Raw genomic sequence first — 14962 nt, 5'->3', positions numbered from 1 at the left:
TCTTTCAAAACAGAAACATCAAAAACCACTTTAGGTGATCTTAACTTTCTTCTAGAAAAAAGTAACATAAGGGTAATGTGATTCACGTATTCATGTTAGAGTAGATCAATGGTAGAGGTGAAGTATTGGAATGTTCTAGATCATACAAAACTCAGATCTTCAAAAGCCCTTAATTGATAGTGCACAAAAGTTTGGAGAAGCAGAAAGAATTCTAAAAGGGCTCTTTTCACAAATGTCCTAGAATAGATTTGGGTGAAGTTTTGGAAATTTGGTGTTTAGATGGCAGAGCCCTAGAAGGAAAAGAAACTGCATGCAAATATGTAAAGGACAACTTTAGCAAAATTTCATGAAAAATATTATCTGTTCTAGCAATAGAACAACCACAAAAGAGATAAATAGTAAATACTTTAGTGTGTTGGCAAAAGTATAAAAAATGGAAGATTAATGGAAACAGTATTCAAAAAACTAATGACTGAACTATGCATTTGCTTGTTGGTTGTAAATGTATATTTTGCCTATAAATGGAGAAGTTGGAATATTAATGTCAATATAGAGTAAGATACAGTACTGTAGTTCCACTTAAGATGCGGCTCACAGCATGATCCCAGGATGATAAAGGTCACGTCAAATAACCTTATGATTAATTGTCAACTCAAATCTATTACTAGATGGTCTTGTCAGGCATCAATGGGAGAAGAGGTCCTTGGTCCTGTGAAGGCTTGATGCCCAAGCGTAGGGGAATTGAAGGACAGGGAAGTGGGAGTGGAAGGGTGGGTGGGGGAACACCCTCATAGAAGCAGGGAACAGGGAATGGGATAGGGGATTTTGGGGAGGAGAACAGGGAAAGGGGATAACATTTGAAATGTAAATAAAGAAACTATATATATATGGTCTCAGAATGCTAGACTGAGTGAAAAACTTTTGGTCTCTCTTAAAAATCGATAACAGTCTCCTTTATTTCACAAACTGTACTTTACAACTTGGGAAAATGTCCATGTGAAAAAATAAGTTAAAAGTTAATCTAAAGGTTTTAATAAAACATATAAAAGTGATCATGGTACATATTCCTAGACACAGTCACATAGGAATACTACAGAGGCATAGAAATAATATATGAACATTACATGCTCTCAAAGTTCAAAATTATGAAAAAAACTTTTATAAAAGAATAGAAAAGGTAACAAAAATCTTGTAAGTAAATTTCAGCAGATTTCACCAAAAATAGAATTAGCCTGACATGATCTTCAGATATTTAAAACATTAACTATATCTGTAAAGATTACAGATAGATAGCAAAGGTACACTACAGTAAATTTAATATATTTAAATGATTAAGACTAAAATAAATAGATACACTAAAACTAAAGGCAAACATGAAAAGTTACAATTAGGACATCTGAAAATAAAAAAAAAAAACAATTCCTGAAATTACAAGTTAAAAGAATGAGGTAAATTACATACCAGTACACTGAAATATTGCATTATATTTTAAAATTAGCTCTCTGTTGTTTCCGTAGGCATTTTCATATATCCTTAGTTTTAGTTAATTCACTTTTTGCCTGCATTCATGAATAAACCATTTATCTTCAGTATTCACACCCATTTCTTTCATATTGGAAAATAATATTTCAAGCAGATGTACCACAAGAGGGAGGGACTCATGCATAAAGATACATGAAGAATTGGGAAGAGAAAATAGGGGGTTGGATATGATATTTCATTGTATATATGAAATGAATTTATGAAGGATAAACTTAAAAACTAATGTTTAAACTAAAAAATCTAAAGAGATTATCATATCTACATACTAAAGGGTGAAAAGAAATGTAAAATATAACCAAGGAAATAGAACAAAATATTACAAAGACATGGTAGCAGAAAATATGAAAAATTCATATTAAAATAATTTCTAAATATATCTGAGTCATAAGATTCAGGGAGAACAATAATCAGCTCACAGATAATACACAGCAGAAGGGCAGGAATTGCAAAGAACCAATGCCTCAATAAGATTTAACTTGCAAAGAATTCCCAATATTAAATCAAAAGAAATAAATCTACTTCCACCAGTAAAGGGCAGTGAGCTTTTAGAAAGTAGTAAGCTCCCTTTCTCAAACCAAATGGAAAGTTGGACACAAATAAAGGGGCCAGCCAAATGTCGCAGAAAAACTCAGTAATGCCCTGAAACTAAATGCAAGAAGGAAGCATATCAGGAGAACAGAAGCATGGAAGATACTTAGATGTGTTAATAACCATGTTTGTCCAATTCTAGGGAAAACAAATTCCCGAGATGCTTGGACAATTATGTAGGAGGGGTTTTGAGGGAAGTAAATTTATGAATTTGTAGTCCTTAGTAGATGGCTGGAATAGAAGAACAATATACAAAACTGTATACATTTTCTTTTTTTTTTTAACACTAAAGCATACATTTTTATTAGAAAGCCTAGAAGCATAACAAGTAGACACACAATGCAAATCCATTACAAAGCACTATTCTTGTGCCCTGATAATCCACTTTTTTTTTCTTGGTGATGTTTTCTTTTTTTTTTATAATTTATTTTTTCTCAAATCGTAATTCATTCACAAAGGGGTTATAAACACAGAAAGGCAGGATGTGGGGAAGGGAATGACAATGGAGTGTGGGTGTTCAGGGGCAATACAGATATCTTCAGAACCAGGTATCGGCTGGGTGAATGTTCAGGGGACAAGTCACTATGACTCTGCCTATGACTCGCTTGTCCTTATCTAAGTTGGTATTGTCTGCCAAGTCTACCTATTTACAAGGTCTATGACTACTCAGGCTTGTAAATTTCCACAAAAGCTGCCTGTTTACATTAGCTTATAGCCATCTGTTTCAATGGTTTTCCACTGAGACCCAAGACTTGGTGTGACAATAGTGAAGACTCCAGGAACCAATCTGATGATTGTAAGCAGAGCTTAGCTCTGTTGATGGCAATCTCTGCACATGAATGAGCACTGGTGCAATAAAAACTTTGACATGGAAACTGAAATCACAGGGCCTCTTGTCTGCTGTTCTTAATGATACTATTACAACTGCTATCAATATTATTATTTATTATTGTTATTATTACTATTAATTATATTTTAGTGAAGTTAAAATTTTCAAATCTACAGAATGAGATCATGTCTAAAAGTGGCAGTTCCTCCTGGCAGAAAAAATGGTTGGTATTAAAACAAGTCCATGTCTAATTCAACCCTAAAGCTAGTAACCAATATAGTCATATTAGTCATCCCAAGAGAAGATTAAAGGAATTAGCTTTAGTAAAGATTTAAAAATTGAATAAAATGTGGTAGATAAATGTTTATTAGCTCATATTTATTCATATTACAGTAAAAAATACACATGGATGAATTACCTCATGCAAATTAAACTTGTCCTATTCTATAAGGCTAGATTTCTTGAAATTTTCTTCTATGTTGAGTGTGTGTGTGTGTGTGTGTGTTTGTGTGTGTTATGCTTAATATCACATTTTCCAAGGGAACAGGAGTGAAAATATTTTATTATGAGACAGTATCCTTTTGAAATTAAATAACATTTTTATTTAATATGCTGTACAAAATTACATCATATTCTTTAATCACACTAATCCTAGCGCATCAGTAATTAATTGAAGCTGTGTGTAGTAGAAGGAATCTATTACCTAGAATACTTTGTTACCAGTTTCATTGTTGCTACTTTGAAAGTTGAGACCTTTTAGAGCAAAGGAACTTAGCACATAGAGAATTTCAGAGCAAATGGTGTGGGAAAGGAGTCCTGTATTTATATTCCACGATTTATAGGAGAGGTCAGACCACAATTCTGGTCTTACACTCTTCAGGCATTTCCCTTTTTTTCATACATAGAGAAATCAAACACACAAGGCATTATTGCATTATCATGTACTTAGAAGACTAACATAGAAATGTTTCAAGTTCAAGGCCAGACTAGGAACAAATTACCATGTTTGGAGGAAATGATGACATAGTTAAAGTGAAGCACTTAGAAGCTGAACTGAGCTACATATCCAAGAGATCATTCTTAGCTTCAAAGAAATACCCACTTTCTCTAAAGTAACCATACTGGAGCCAGACACAGTTATGTCTCTAAAATATATTCTGGTTTTGTTTGATATGATGTGTGTTGAGGATTTAATCCTGAGAACCACAGATGTCAGGTTAATAATCTTGCTATTTCACCTTCACCTTCACCTTCAGCTTTGTATATGGATTTTTAGATATCCCTCCTATACATTTTAGTCATAGACATTTCTCTTCACATATAAAAATAATGTGAAAATTTCCAACAAACAAACTATTATGGATCATTACACTGTTCGAACGTGGCTGCATATTTATGGTCAAGAGTATGCATTAGAATGACATAGTCTGGCCCACTTAAAAAAAAATATGTTTCTATGGGAGCTAGCAAGATGGTTCGGTGGTTAAGAGCACAGGTTACTCTTATGAAGGACCTGAGTTTGGGTCCTAGAATCATGTCAGGTGGCTCACAGCTGCCTACAACTCTAGCTGCATAGTCATCCAATGGTTCTGGGCTCCTTGGAGCCTGCATTTACACCTATCACACAGATACACACACACACACACACACACACACAAACACACAATTAAAAATAGTAAAATCTTATAATAAAATAGTGGACTTGTGACATTTTCAGGTGTCCATCCACATCACAGCAGTTATCATGACATCAAGCATAATGTCTGGCTCATGACAGCTAGTGTACATTTACAGAACACAGTGCTTATCCTTATTTGTAAGGTTTCATTACAATAGAAAGACAGCATCAGTGAGAGCTTCAAACCTACATTGTACCCAATCTGTGACAATGTCCATATAAAATGATAGACACGTATTAGCACTGCAGCATCCATACACAGCCATCAACTCAATCCTTCTGAAAGTTTTTTAAGTAAATATATTTTGGAGCAACGCTGAAAAAGGGATTGAATTTAGGGCATTAGTCACTATTGGGCAGACTGAGGCACACAACATACTGATTCATTTATTTGTTTGTTATATTTCTTGATAGAGAGTCTCTTTTGAGACCATGATGATTTAGAAGTTACTATGTAGACCATGCTGACTTCGAATTTACAGCTCTCCATATCTTCCTCTCAAGCACAGGGACAAGGAATATACAACTTCTCTAAGCACAAATACTGGAGCCTAGCAAGGACTTGAAGAGGTCATTTTAAAGTGACTTAGAGAATAAGATTTTGTGTGTGTTGGAGGATCACATGCTCATTGTGTTTGTGTTCCTGTGTTTGCATGTCTGAAGGCCAGACAATATTTGCATGGTACGCCTTATCCATTTGAGATAGGATTTCTCACTGAGCCTGAAGCTGAGCAAGTGGCCAGCAAGTCTAAGTGATTTTCCATTTTCCACCCTCTATACCTCTGGGATTACAGGTTTGTGTGGCCAACAGTACTGGGATAAAATCTCAGGTTGCATGCTTAGGCAGAATGTGATCCTACCCGCTAAGTCATCTCCTCAGCTCAGATTATTTTGATTATTGTTCTTTATATAGAAAAGTAAACACATTTCAGAAAAAAATAGATTTTCTAAAGTTACTCTTCAGATAGCAAGATGCAAATAAGAATATATAAAAATGTTGAGTGAAATTAATAAACCAGATGAGTATTCATCTATTCATGTATTTATTCATCTATCTGCCTATCCATCTGGAGAAAATCATAATATAGCAAATAAAGATACATATATTTCTTATATCCATGAAGGAATTTCATAAAACTATTATTTTCCAGTACAGGAGGAAATGAAAATAGATACCCCGGAAATAATAATTACAGACTTCTCATCACAATTAAATAACATAAAGAATATTTTTATGTGAACTGAAAAGTCATAAGTGAAATATTCAATGTTCCATACACTCTGTCTTATTTTACTAATAGTTTTATCACTGCTTTTTGGAATACCCAGATATAACCAGTTCTGTCATTAGCATGTCTATGTAATGTTATTTTCTATAAATATGTACAGTATGCTGGTAGTTTATTTGAAAACTTTAAAATGTTTGGATTACGCTTAGCTTCTAGTAAGGGAAAAATCAAGAGGAATACATAAGTTTGAAAACCTAAATAAAAAATAGTTAAACAAATTTTTATAAATTATTTTATATTTTTATAATTTGCTTTAAAAAACTAGAAGTAGCAACATGAAAATGTACCTGAAAGCTAAGAATGGTTGCCATTTTTATAGTGAAATGGTTAAGGCAGAATGATTACTCTCTTTCAGTTTACAACTGACCACATCACATAGATGTGAGTTTTCTACTCACTGAGGGTGCCTTTAGGTCTTGCTCCAAACCTCTTAGGGCAGAAAATATGCACTTTAACCTTCAAACCTGCTCTTGAAGCCTTGCCAGGCAATTAGTATAAGGCATATCCTGGCTACTCTTGTGGATCCATGCCTTAATATTAATGCTCTCAGGTATGCTCAAATTCTGAACAATTTTCATGTACATTGAATAATAATGAATTAAACATTGAAAAAACGAAAAATTTGAAAATATTCTAGATGTGCATGTTCTATTTTGTTTGTTGTTGATGTTGTGTTGTTGTTCTTGTTGTGAATTTGACACAATATAAAATCTAGGAAAAGGAAACTGCATTGAGATAATGCAGTTATCTGGCTTTCTATGGTAAATAGATAATGTGGGAAGGACAAGTCCCACTTGGGCAGTGGTCCTGGGTTGTTTTAGAAAGCAGACTGAGCAAGCCAGAAGGAGACAGTAAACAGCACTTCTCCAAGATTTCTTTCTTCCTCAGCTCATGCATCTAGGTTCTGCTGGCACTCTTGCCCTGACTTCCTTGCATGAAGGATAGAAAGCTGACAGGAGTAATAAACCAGGTCCTTCACAGACCTATGCCTTTAACCTCTGTGACATTCTCCAGCCACTGATGTTTTATTCTTACAGGAATTTCAAGGACATCTGTGGCTAGGTCATTTCTGACCTGCACTTCTTGTTTGTATAAGAAGCACCTGATGGAGGGGGGGTCAATAATAGCTCTAGGAAAAGTTTCCACAAACCTGACTACATATTAAAGTCATTGGACATAAGATTCAGACAGTTGACCCTGTAGCCCCTGGAGATTGAAAGGCAATTTCAGTATGAGAGTGCTGACAAAAACCTGCTGGTCGACCACAATCATCCAACTATGAATGAGCATTAATCTCCGTAGAGATAAACCATCATATTTGTGCTGATTCTTTGTGTAGATATACAGGCTTTACTTTAACAAATTGAATTTGTAGGGCATGCGGAAATCACAGACTTCAATCTATTTCTTCAAGGTAATCATCACATGAATTGCCTTTCCCCTAAAACAGATATTTGAATTTTTCCCAAATCCACCAGATAGGAATCTTTTGGGGAGGGTAGGTATGAAATAGTCTGGGGTGTTCACTGTACCAAATACTGTGCATGATGCTGAACCTTATGCAGGACAATAGGAAAGACAGAATTAGACCAAAGTATCAATAGCTGTTTTTCATAATTGCTTTTCACTATCTAGTCTCAGCCTCTCACCTGCTACCGAACAGACATGAATAGTCAATGAGGTGGCTATAACCAAAAATTAAAAATAATGTCATATACTAGTGAGGATACAAAAATACATATAGCAAAAGGCTACCTACCATTTTAAAGCAAAAAAAAATCCTAAGAATATTTAAAGAGAAACTCATAGAATAAAGACCACAAAAGAAAGGGGTAGCCTATGGTATGGTTCGAAGTACATCTCCAAAACACAAAGGTAAAGAAAGTCTTTCAATTTCTTTCAGTCCAATTTAGTTTTAATAATGATACTTATTGCATTATCAAATTAAGGATCAAAAAGAAAATTAAAAATTCTAAACACAGAAAGAAAAATAAGACTTCTAACAGGCACAAATTTATGTTCTTATTGATACTAGCTGTCAAAAGAAACAGAGCATTTAGAAAATATTCATATATTAATAATTTTACAATGAATAGAAGGTAAGAAGATAAATTTTTAAAATGTAAAAAAATTACCAATATTTTTGTCATAATTTTAAAATTGGTGAAAATATGAATCTGTATAATGAGAACATGAGCTAGAAAGAGCAAGTTTATGGCAGAAACAGATGCTACACAACTCTACTGCCTCCTTGGCTGGAAGCTAGAGCCCATGGTTGGTTCTGTTCTGACCACCAGCCAGGAATTCCAAAGGATTCTGCTCTCTGCCTCTCTGCTTCATCTTCCTCATCATTTGTCATTTGTTTCTGTTTCTTTCAGCCCCTGCCTGGACACTATATGTGAAAATGGTACTCAGTCTGGCCAAGTGAACTAACCAGCATGCTCCTCTCTGTGTCATATAAGCTGTGGCTATATTAGACATATATACCAGTAGCATCCTGGCTTCCAGTTGGCTCCATCTATCTGTGCTACACAGGAGATCTCTTTTCTGTGGCTTAATCTCTCATCCCAAACTCATTCTTGTCTTCCGGGGCCCAAAAATTTCATTCTTGAATTTGTGATACAAAAATCCAGAAAACACTGTCTTGAAACGCTGGTGGCTCTGGTGGCATTTCAGTTGTCCAGCACCTTAGTTCTCAAAGTTGTGCACATAAGAGAGGGTCATTCTTCACTGTTCTCAAGAACTCTGCAGTTGAGAATCACATGGAGTGGTGAAGTTTATGTAAATCTCTGACAATCACATTAGGTAAAAGTCATTAAAATGCTTTCTCTAGTAGAAGTTACACAGAACCAACCATGAATTCTAGCTTCCAGCCAATGAATCGATGGAGATGTGTAGCATTTGTTTTGGCCTCCTGTAAAATGACTTTATTATTAATCATCATCATCATAATCATCATCATCATCTTCATTCTGAATCACCTTAGTGTTTTATAGATATAATTTTTGAATAAGGATGTATCATGAAAATATCATGAACAGAATGTTTTAACATCTCGTAATATTTTGAGAAATATACTCATGACATTTTTGTTACTCATGCAACATGATAACAAATTCAGGTGTATGAGAAGTGAGTTGAATGAATACTATGGTGATATAATTTAAATTATTACACTGGTTTTCCACAGATATATACAATTGATAGACTATGAAATAACTCACATTTTTTTTTTTTACTATTTGGTTAAAACCTTAAAAGTATGCTTAATATTTTTTTAATTTCCAGTTGTCACCAATCTTTGTACATATGACATGATAATGCCATATATTAACTTCACAGTTGAACTGCTCAATAAAATAAAAAATATTCACAGAAATATTTTATGATGTTTTAAGTAAGTTTATGACTTTGAATTGAGCTGCAGCAACAGAGCACATCCAGGCAGCTTTGTCGGCACTTGGTTGAATGAGTGACAGGTTCAAATACATCAAAGAACATTTGATATTTTGTTTTCCTACCTAGACTGAGAACAAAGATTTACAGAATTTTGTCTGCACACTAGTACTTTTAGCTTCGTCTTCATGTTTAAATGTTCAGAACATTCAAATCGAGTAATTATTCTGGCTTCCCCAGGTTTCTAAGGTCTTATTTGCTTGTTTGTTTCCTATTCTTTAAATCAATCTTTGATTAACCTAAGATAGTTTAATGATACCATTTCATATTCCATTATTATAATTTATTCTTAGTGATTCTCCTTGCTTTCCCTCCATCTTTCCTCCTAAGTCTTTTCCTCTTTATTCAGTCCTCTTGGATTTTTGCCCTTCCTTGTACCTCTGCTTCTCTTCTCCAATTTCTGCTGATAAGGAATGTGACTCTCATTTGTCAGTAGCTCCTAATTTCTATCAGATGAAAATCCACTTATATGACCTTACATATTAAATCTGAATTTAATATTACTTTCTGTGTAAAATACTTCTTTAAACATATAATGGGTGTATCTTGGAGCTGAAGTGTAAAAAACCTGAATGTAGAGTCTTCTGTAAAAGACCACACATATGGGAATTTGCTCTATTCAAAGTCTAAATGTAAGGAAATCTAGTATGATGACACCTGGAAGCATGAGCCACATAGTCTACATTGAAGGGTTAAGTAGCATCAGTGGAATGTTGCTCTTTTTTCTTGTTAAGAATTAGTCTTTGTCACTTCGACTTCAGTGAAAGGATACGTTATATCAGAAAAATATATTTTCTCCTATAAAGTGAGATTATTCCTCTCAGAGCTTCTTGCTCAGCTTCTTATATAGAGTTCTTGCTGTAAAATCAGGAATAGTTGCTATTTTCAGGGACACAGCCTGAATGGCTCCTCAGGCTCTAATAGATGACTTTACACCCATGCACATTTTGACACATTAAGTGGATTCAAAGTATTTTTTTTTAAATAGCACATAGAGATGAGAGAGAAGAGTAGATAAAGTAAAGAGAAAGCGGAAGGATTGGAGAAAGGATAAATGGTGGATATGGTCAAAACACATGACAAGAATATATGAAAATTTCAAACGATAACAAGCAAAAACCAAACATATTTCTTGCTTTATGTATTTGCTGTTTCCTTTTGGGGAAGGGTATAGATAGTCAACAAGGTAGAGGGTAGAAAGGTCAAGACAGGAGTAGAAAGGAGGAGGTAGAAATAATACCAAAATATTAAATAAATAAAACCACAAAACAAATAAAACCACAAGGAATCTTGCTATTTCATATTCACATAAAATCATACAAATTGTATATTTGCATGCACACATATGACACACATGACATATGAATACATGTATATATACATACATATATGTGCATACATATATACATACATATGCATATATACATATATTATTATATATTCATATATGAATTTAGCTGCCTGTCAGATGCTGAATACAAAGTGTTTATTTCTGAAAGACATACACACACACACACACACACACACAGTACACAAGACTCAGATGGTTTGAGACAGATATAAACAGAAAATATTGTTACTGCAGTCTAGATTTTATGGTACCAGAAATTGATATATAAGCTGCCAAGGGAGGGAATCCATTCATAGTCCTACCCAGCTGAAACAACTTTGAAACAGAACAGTGACTAGCATGGGAAAATATGGATAGATGTGACACATGTTGCTGGTAACCAAATACTGTCTAACTGGACTTTAGGCCTAAGAACAATGAGAGAAAAGAAGACTCATACTAGAACCCTAGTCACGTACCTGGCTCTAATTAGGTCATGGACCTTAGGGGAGAGTCTACAATCATTTCTTTGTTAGACTAGCATAACTCTTAATTATATTTTAAATTGTGTGCTTATACACACACAGGTAAGTGTAGCTTCCAACCCCAGTGAACGAAGTTTCTCTTTATAACAAATGGAGAGTATCACAGAAAACCACAACTGGATACAATGCAGATATCAATAGATCAATTGTTGGGATCCCAACCAAATTAGATACATTTATATAGCAGCTCCTATATATATTGCTCAGAGAATATGAGTGAAAAGCAGATAAAACAATTATAAGAGATAGAATTTTAGGAAGTCTGCCCTGAAACAATATTTCCTAGAAGCTTAAATAAATAAATAAACAGGAAGCTCCATAAATAAAGCAATGGCAATATAAATAGACATGTTATTATGGAAGGGGAAAAATCTTCTAGGGTAACACTCTCTTTGCAAAGATTTACTTATAACTTTTAACTGTGGAGAGAGAAATAGTTAGATAGTCCAGGAATATATTCTGTAACTGTCTAGTACAAATTGTATAGTCCTGAAACCACATACACACAAACAGCAAAACCAGACTCAGCAAAGTGTATTTATATATTTGGAAATAAATAGACATTCATGTGTATATGTAGTGATAATAATCCGGAAAGAATATATTATTACTTTGAGATTAAGCAGTGATATGGAAAAATTGACTTGGGCTGATGGGAGGAAGAAAGCAAATCAGTTATATTTTAATTAAAATAGCATAAGAAAAAGCTAGAAGGATATTTTTGGAGGAGTGAAGAATTAACATGCAAATGGACATTTCTAAAATACAAAATTGTTGAACGCATAATATCTTGTAAAAAAAATGGGGTGGGATAAACACGCAGGCATGTCACTTACAATATACTTTGTTCTCAATATTTTAAAACAAATTATTCATCCTCTAAATTGTCACAGTGTGTTTTTCATCCACGGGTATGTTGATATATCTTGTGTCCACTTGTAAGAATTGACTTTTCTTAATGAAGGAAAGGATTCATTTTGGATAACAGGTGTAAAGCATATTCAGTCTGTCTAGGCACTTAAGCCATGGAAAACACATTAAACAGGATTTGAAACATGAAAACAGAAGAAAATTCCTGGAAGATTTTTTTTTATTTTTAAATGATCTGAGCCACTTGTGAGTTACATGCCATTATTAAAATATTGTTGTGAATTTATTTATATTTTTGATAATATTTAAATGAAGGAAATAACCATGAGACTCATAATTTTGTAGCAAGTTTACTGTCTTAATCATGAATCACTGTTTGTCTATTGCATGGGTATACCCAGATCAGAAAAAAAAAGTTATGAGGGTCTCTGTAAAGATCTCAGATTTTACTTTCCATATATTTATATTTGGATATATATATATAGATAGATAGGTAGATAGATAGATAAATAGATAGATAGATAGATAGATAGATAGATAGATAGATACAGATATAGATATAGATATAGATATAGATATAGATATAGATATAGATATAGATATAGATATATATCATAGCCATCTAGCAGCTGACACTACCAACATTTGAACCACACGGTTATACTGTAGGATAAAGAAGATCATACTACGCGGCCTTACTGGCTAGGCTTCAGCCAGTCCACATAGACCATGTTTTTTCTCTATGTTTATGCACTTACTTTTATACAGCAAACTCCTACCACATTGTTCTTTATTTCTTACATCAATGTGTACTATACTTTCTCCATATGCACAGACCAAGAGCTCATAATGTGCCCAGAAACACAATGACTTCATCTCACTAAAATGTCTAACAAAGACATTTTAAGCAAACAGGAAATGAATCTTCTAAAACAGATGTTTAAATTGCCGAATTAAAATTTTATTTTACTGCTTTCATTGATACTGAAACCTGGTGTTACATTAAAATAGATAGTGTATTAAAACAAAATACATTTAACATATATACACATGTATCCCCACACATATGCTGTGTTATTTTGTTAGACTATGTTTGATAGTGGGGGTTATTGCCAGTGTTTTGTACAGAGTGAACAAGCATTTTAGTTCTATGCCACCGGACTAGTCCTGTTTTTTTTGTTATTTCTAATAAGTGTATTCTATATCTCTCATTTGTGCTCTCTCTCTCTCTCTCTCTCTCTCTCTCTCTCTCTCTCTCTCTCTCTCTCTCTCCTTAAGGACAATATTTTCTAATAGTAACTTTTAAAATCGCTTTCCCTGAACTGAAATATTTCTTAGAAAGTGGGTTTAATTTTCTTATTATATTTTAATACACACTCAACAAATGGTAATTTACACAAATACAAATGTACAAAAGGAGAGGATTTACATTTGCAACTTTGTGAATAAATCCCTTTTTTTGAAATTGTGAAATCCAATGAAATGTGACTGAGAAGGATACCATCAACAAAAATTTCTGTGGAAGCCTATGGTTCTACAGAAATTCACAATTGCTACTTACTGCTTCTTCTCAGTCTAGATTATTTATTGCTCTCAGAATGTGACATATACGTGCTAATACATAACATACCCTGTAGGTTGCTCCAAATGTCAATCAACACACTATTTGTTTTGTAATTTTAGTCATTTATGGCTCTAAGACTTGTTGTGAACAAAAGAGTATCTATTTAGTCTAACAGCTACCTCCTCACAGTCTGCTCTCTCTGGATCCATTTACTTCAGCTAGGGATATTGTAACTCTTTCATGAATGAGATCTGTTCTGAAGCAGTCATTGAAAGGCATGTTCAAAGAGCTACAATGAAAGTAAAGTATTTCCTTTCTTGACTCTCATTCATGTAGAAAGAGTTGATAAGGGAAATGCAGTGCCAGCACACTGTATCTGACATGGTTCCTAAGCACAACTCATTCACAACTTACCACAGGATGCCGCTTCATCTGTCTGGTCACCACAGTCGTCTTCTCGGTCACACAGCCATGCTGTGGGGATGCAGCGCCCATTTCCACAGGAAAATTGGTCAGCCTGGCAGGTTCTGGCTGCAAAGATCAATTTATATGCAAAGAATCAATGGACAGACTCTTTGAGTAATGTCACATACAATATCGGTTTTACAATAAAGGTTATGTTTATGTTAGTGCATTTTTAAGTTTTGATAGTTTAATTTAATTATATCTCTCCCTCCCCATTCCATCCTCCAAATACTTCCATTTACTCCTTCCTGCTCTCCTTCAAAGTCATGGCTTCTTTTTGAAATTATACAGTTTTTTAAAGTAAATTTTTAGTTAAAGTTTTGTAACACTATCTACTTCTCTGTTCTGAAGTACAAACATGTTACCTTTCAGTAAAAATGGCAACTGAAACAATTAATATTTTTTTGAAAACTTCCACAAATGAAGAAAACCCATTATTTTAAAAATTCACCAGACATATGATTATAAATTTTTATTGGATTAAATTTCACCCAACTTGGTGTTTAAAAAAAGCATGTCTAGCATTTGCTGGCAACCTAAGAAACTGTTTTCCTGTAATGCCAAGAGAAGCTTATGAGCATGCCACAAGATACCTAGGTTCTCATCCTGGCTCAGAACTGTTCCTTTCACCTAAGATTTCCTTTGCGTACTTAACTCTTCATTGCTAGTGACCTCTATGTGAAGCAAGAATACAGAAATATTTTCAAAGTCATAAATTTGGCCTAAGATTTTTTATGGACTTCTTGTACAGCTGTATAAATTGAGGCATAAGTTCTTTTATCACTACATTCCATTTTGCTTTGAGC

General features: G+C 34.0%; 1 protein-coding gene across 1 annotated transcript in view; it reads right to left on the bottom strand.

Annotated features, from left to right (window-relative positions):
- The window catches only part of Lrp1b (LDL receptor related protein 1B), a 1533520-nt gene that overhangs the window by 700368 nt on the left and 818190 nt on the right, over positions 1 to 14962 (bottom strand). The window contains exon 17 of the mRNA XM_028754677.1: positions 14106 to 14222. Within this exon, the coding sequence (XP_028610510.1) occupies positions 14106 to 14222 (117 nt within the window). The remainder of the gene's footprint in view (positions 1 to 14105; positions 14223 to 14962) is intronic.

This window comes from Grammomys surdaster, unplaced genomic scaffold, assembly GCF_004785775.1.
Source record: "Grammomys surdaster isolate TR1022 unplaced genomic scaffold, NIH_TR_1.0 126035, whole genome shotgun sequence".
NCBI classification, from domain to species: Eukaryota; Metazoa; Chordata; class Mammalia; order Rodentia; family Muridae; genus Grammomys; species Grammomys surdaster.
This window is presented reverse-complemented; position numbering and strand designations above follow the sequence as displayed.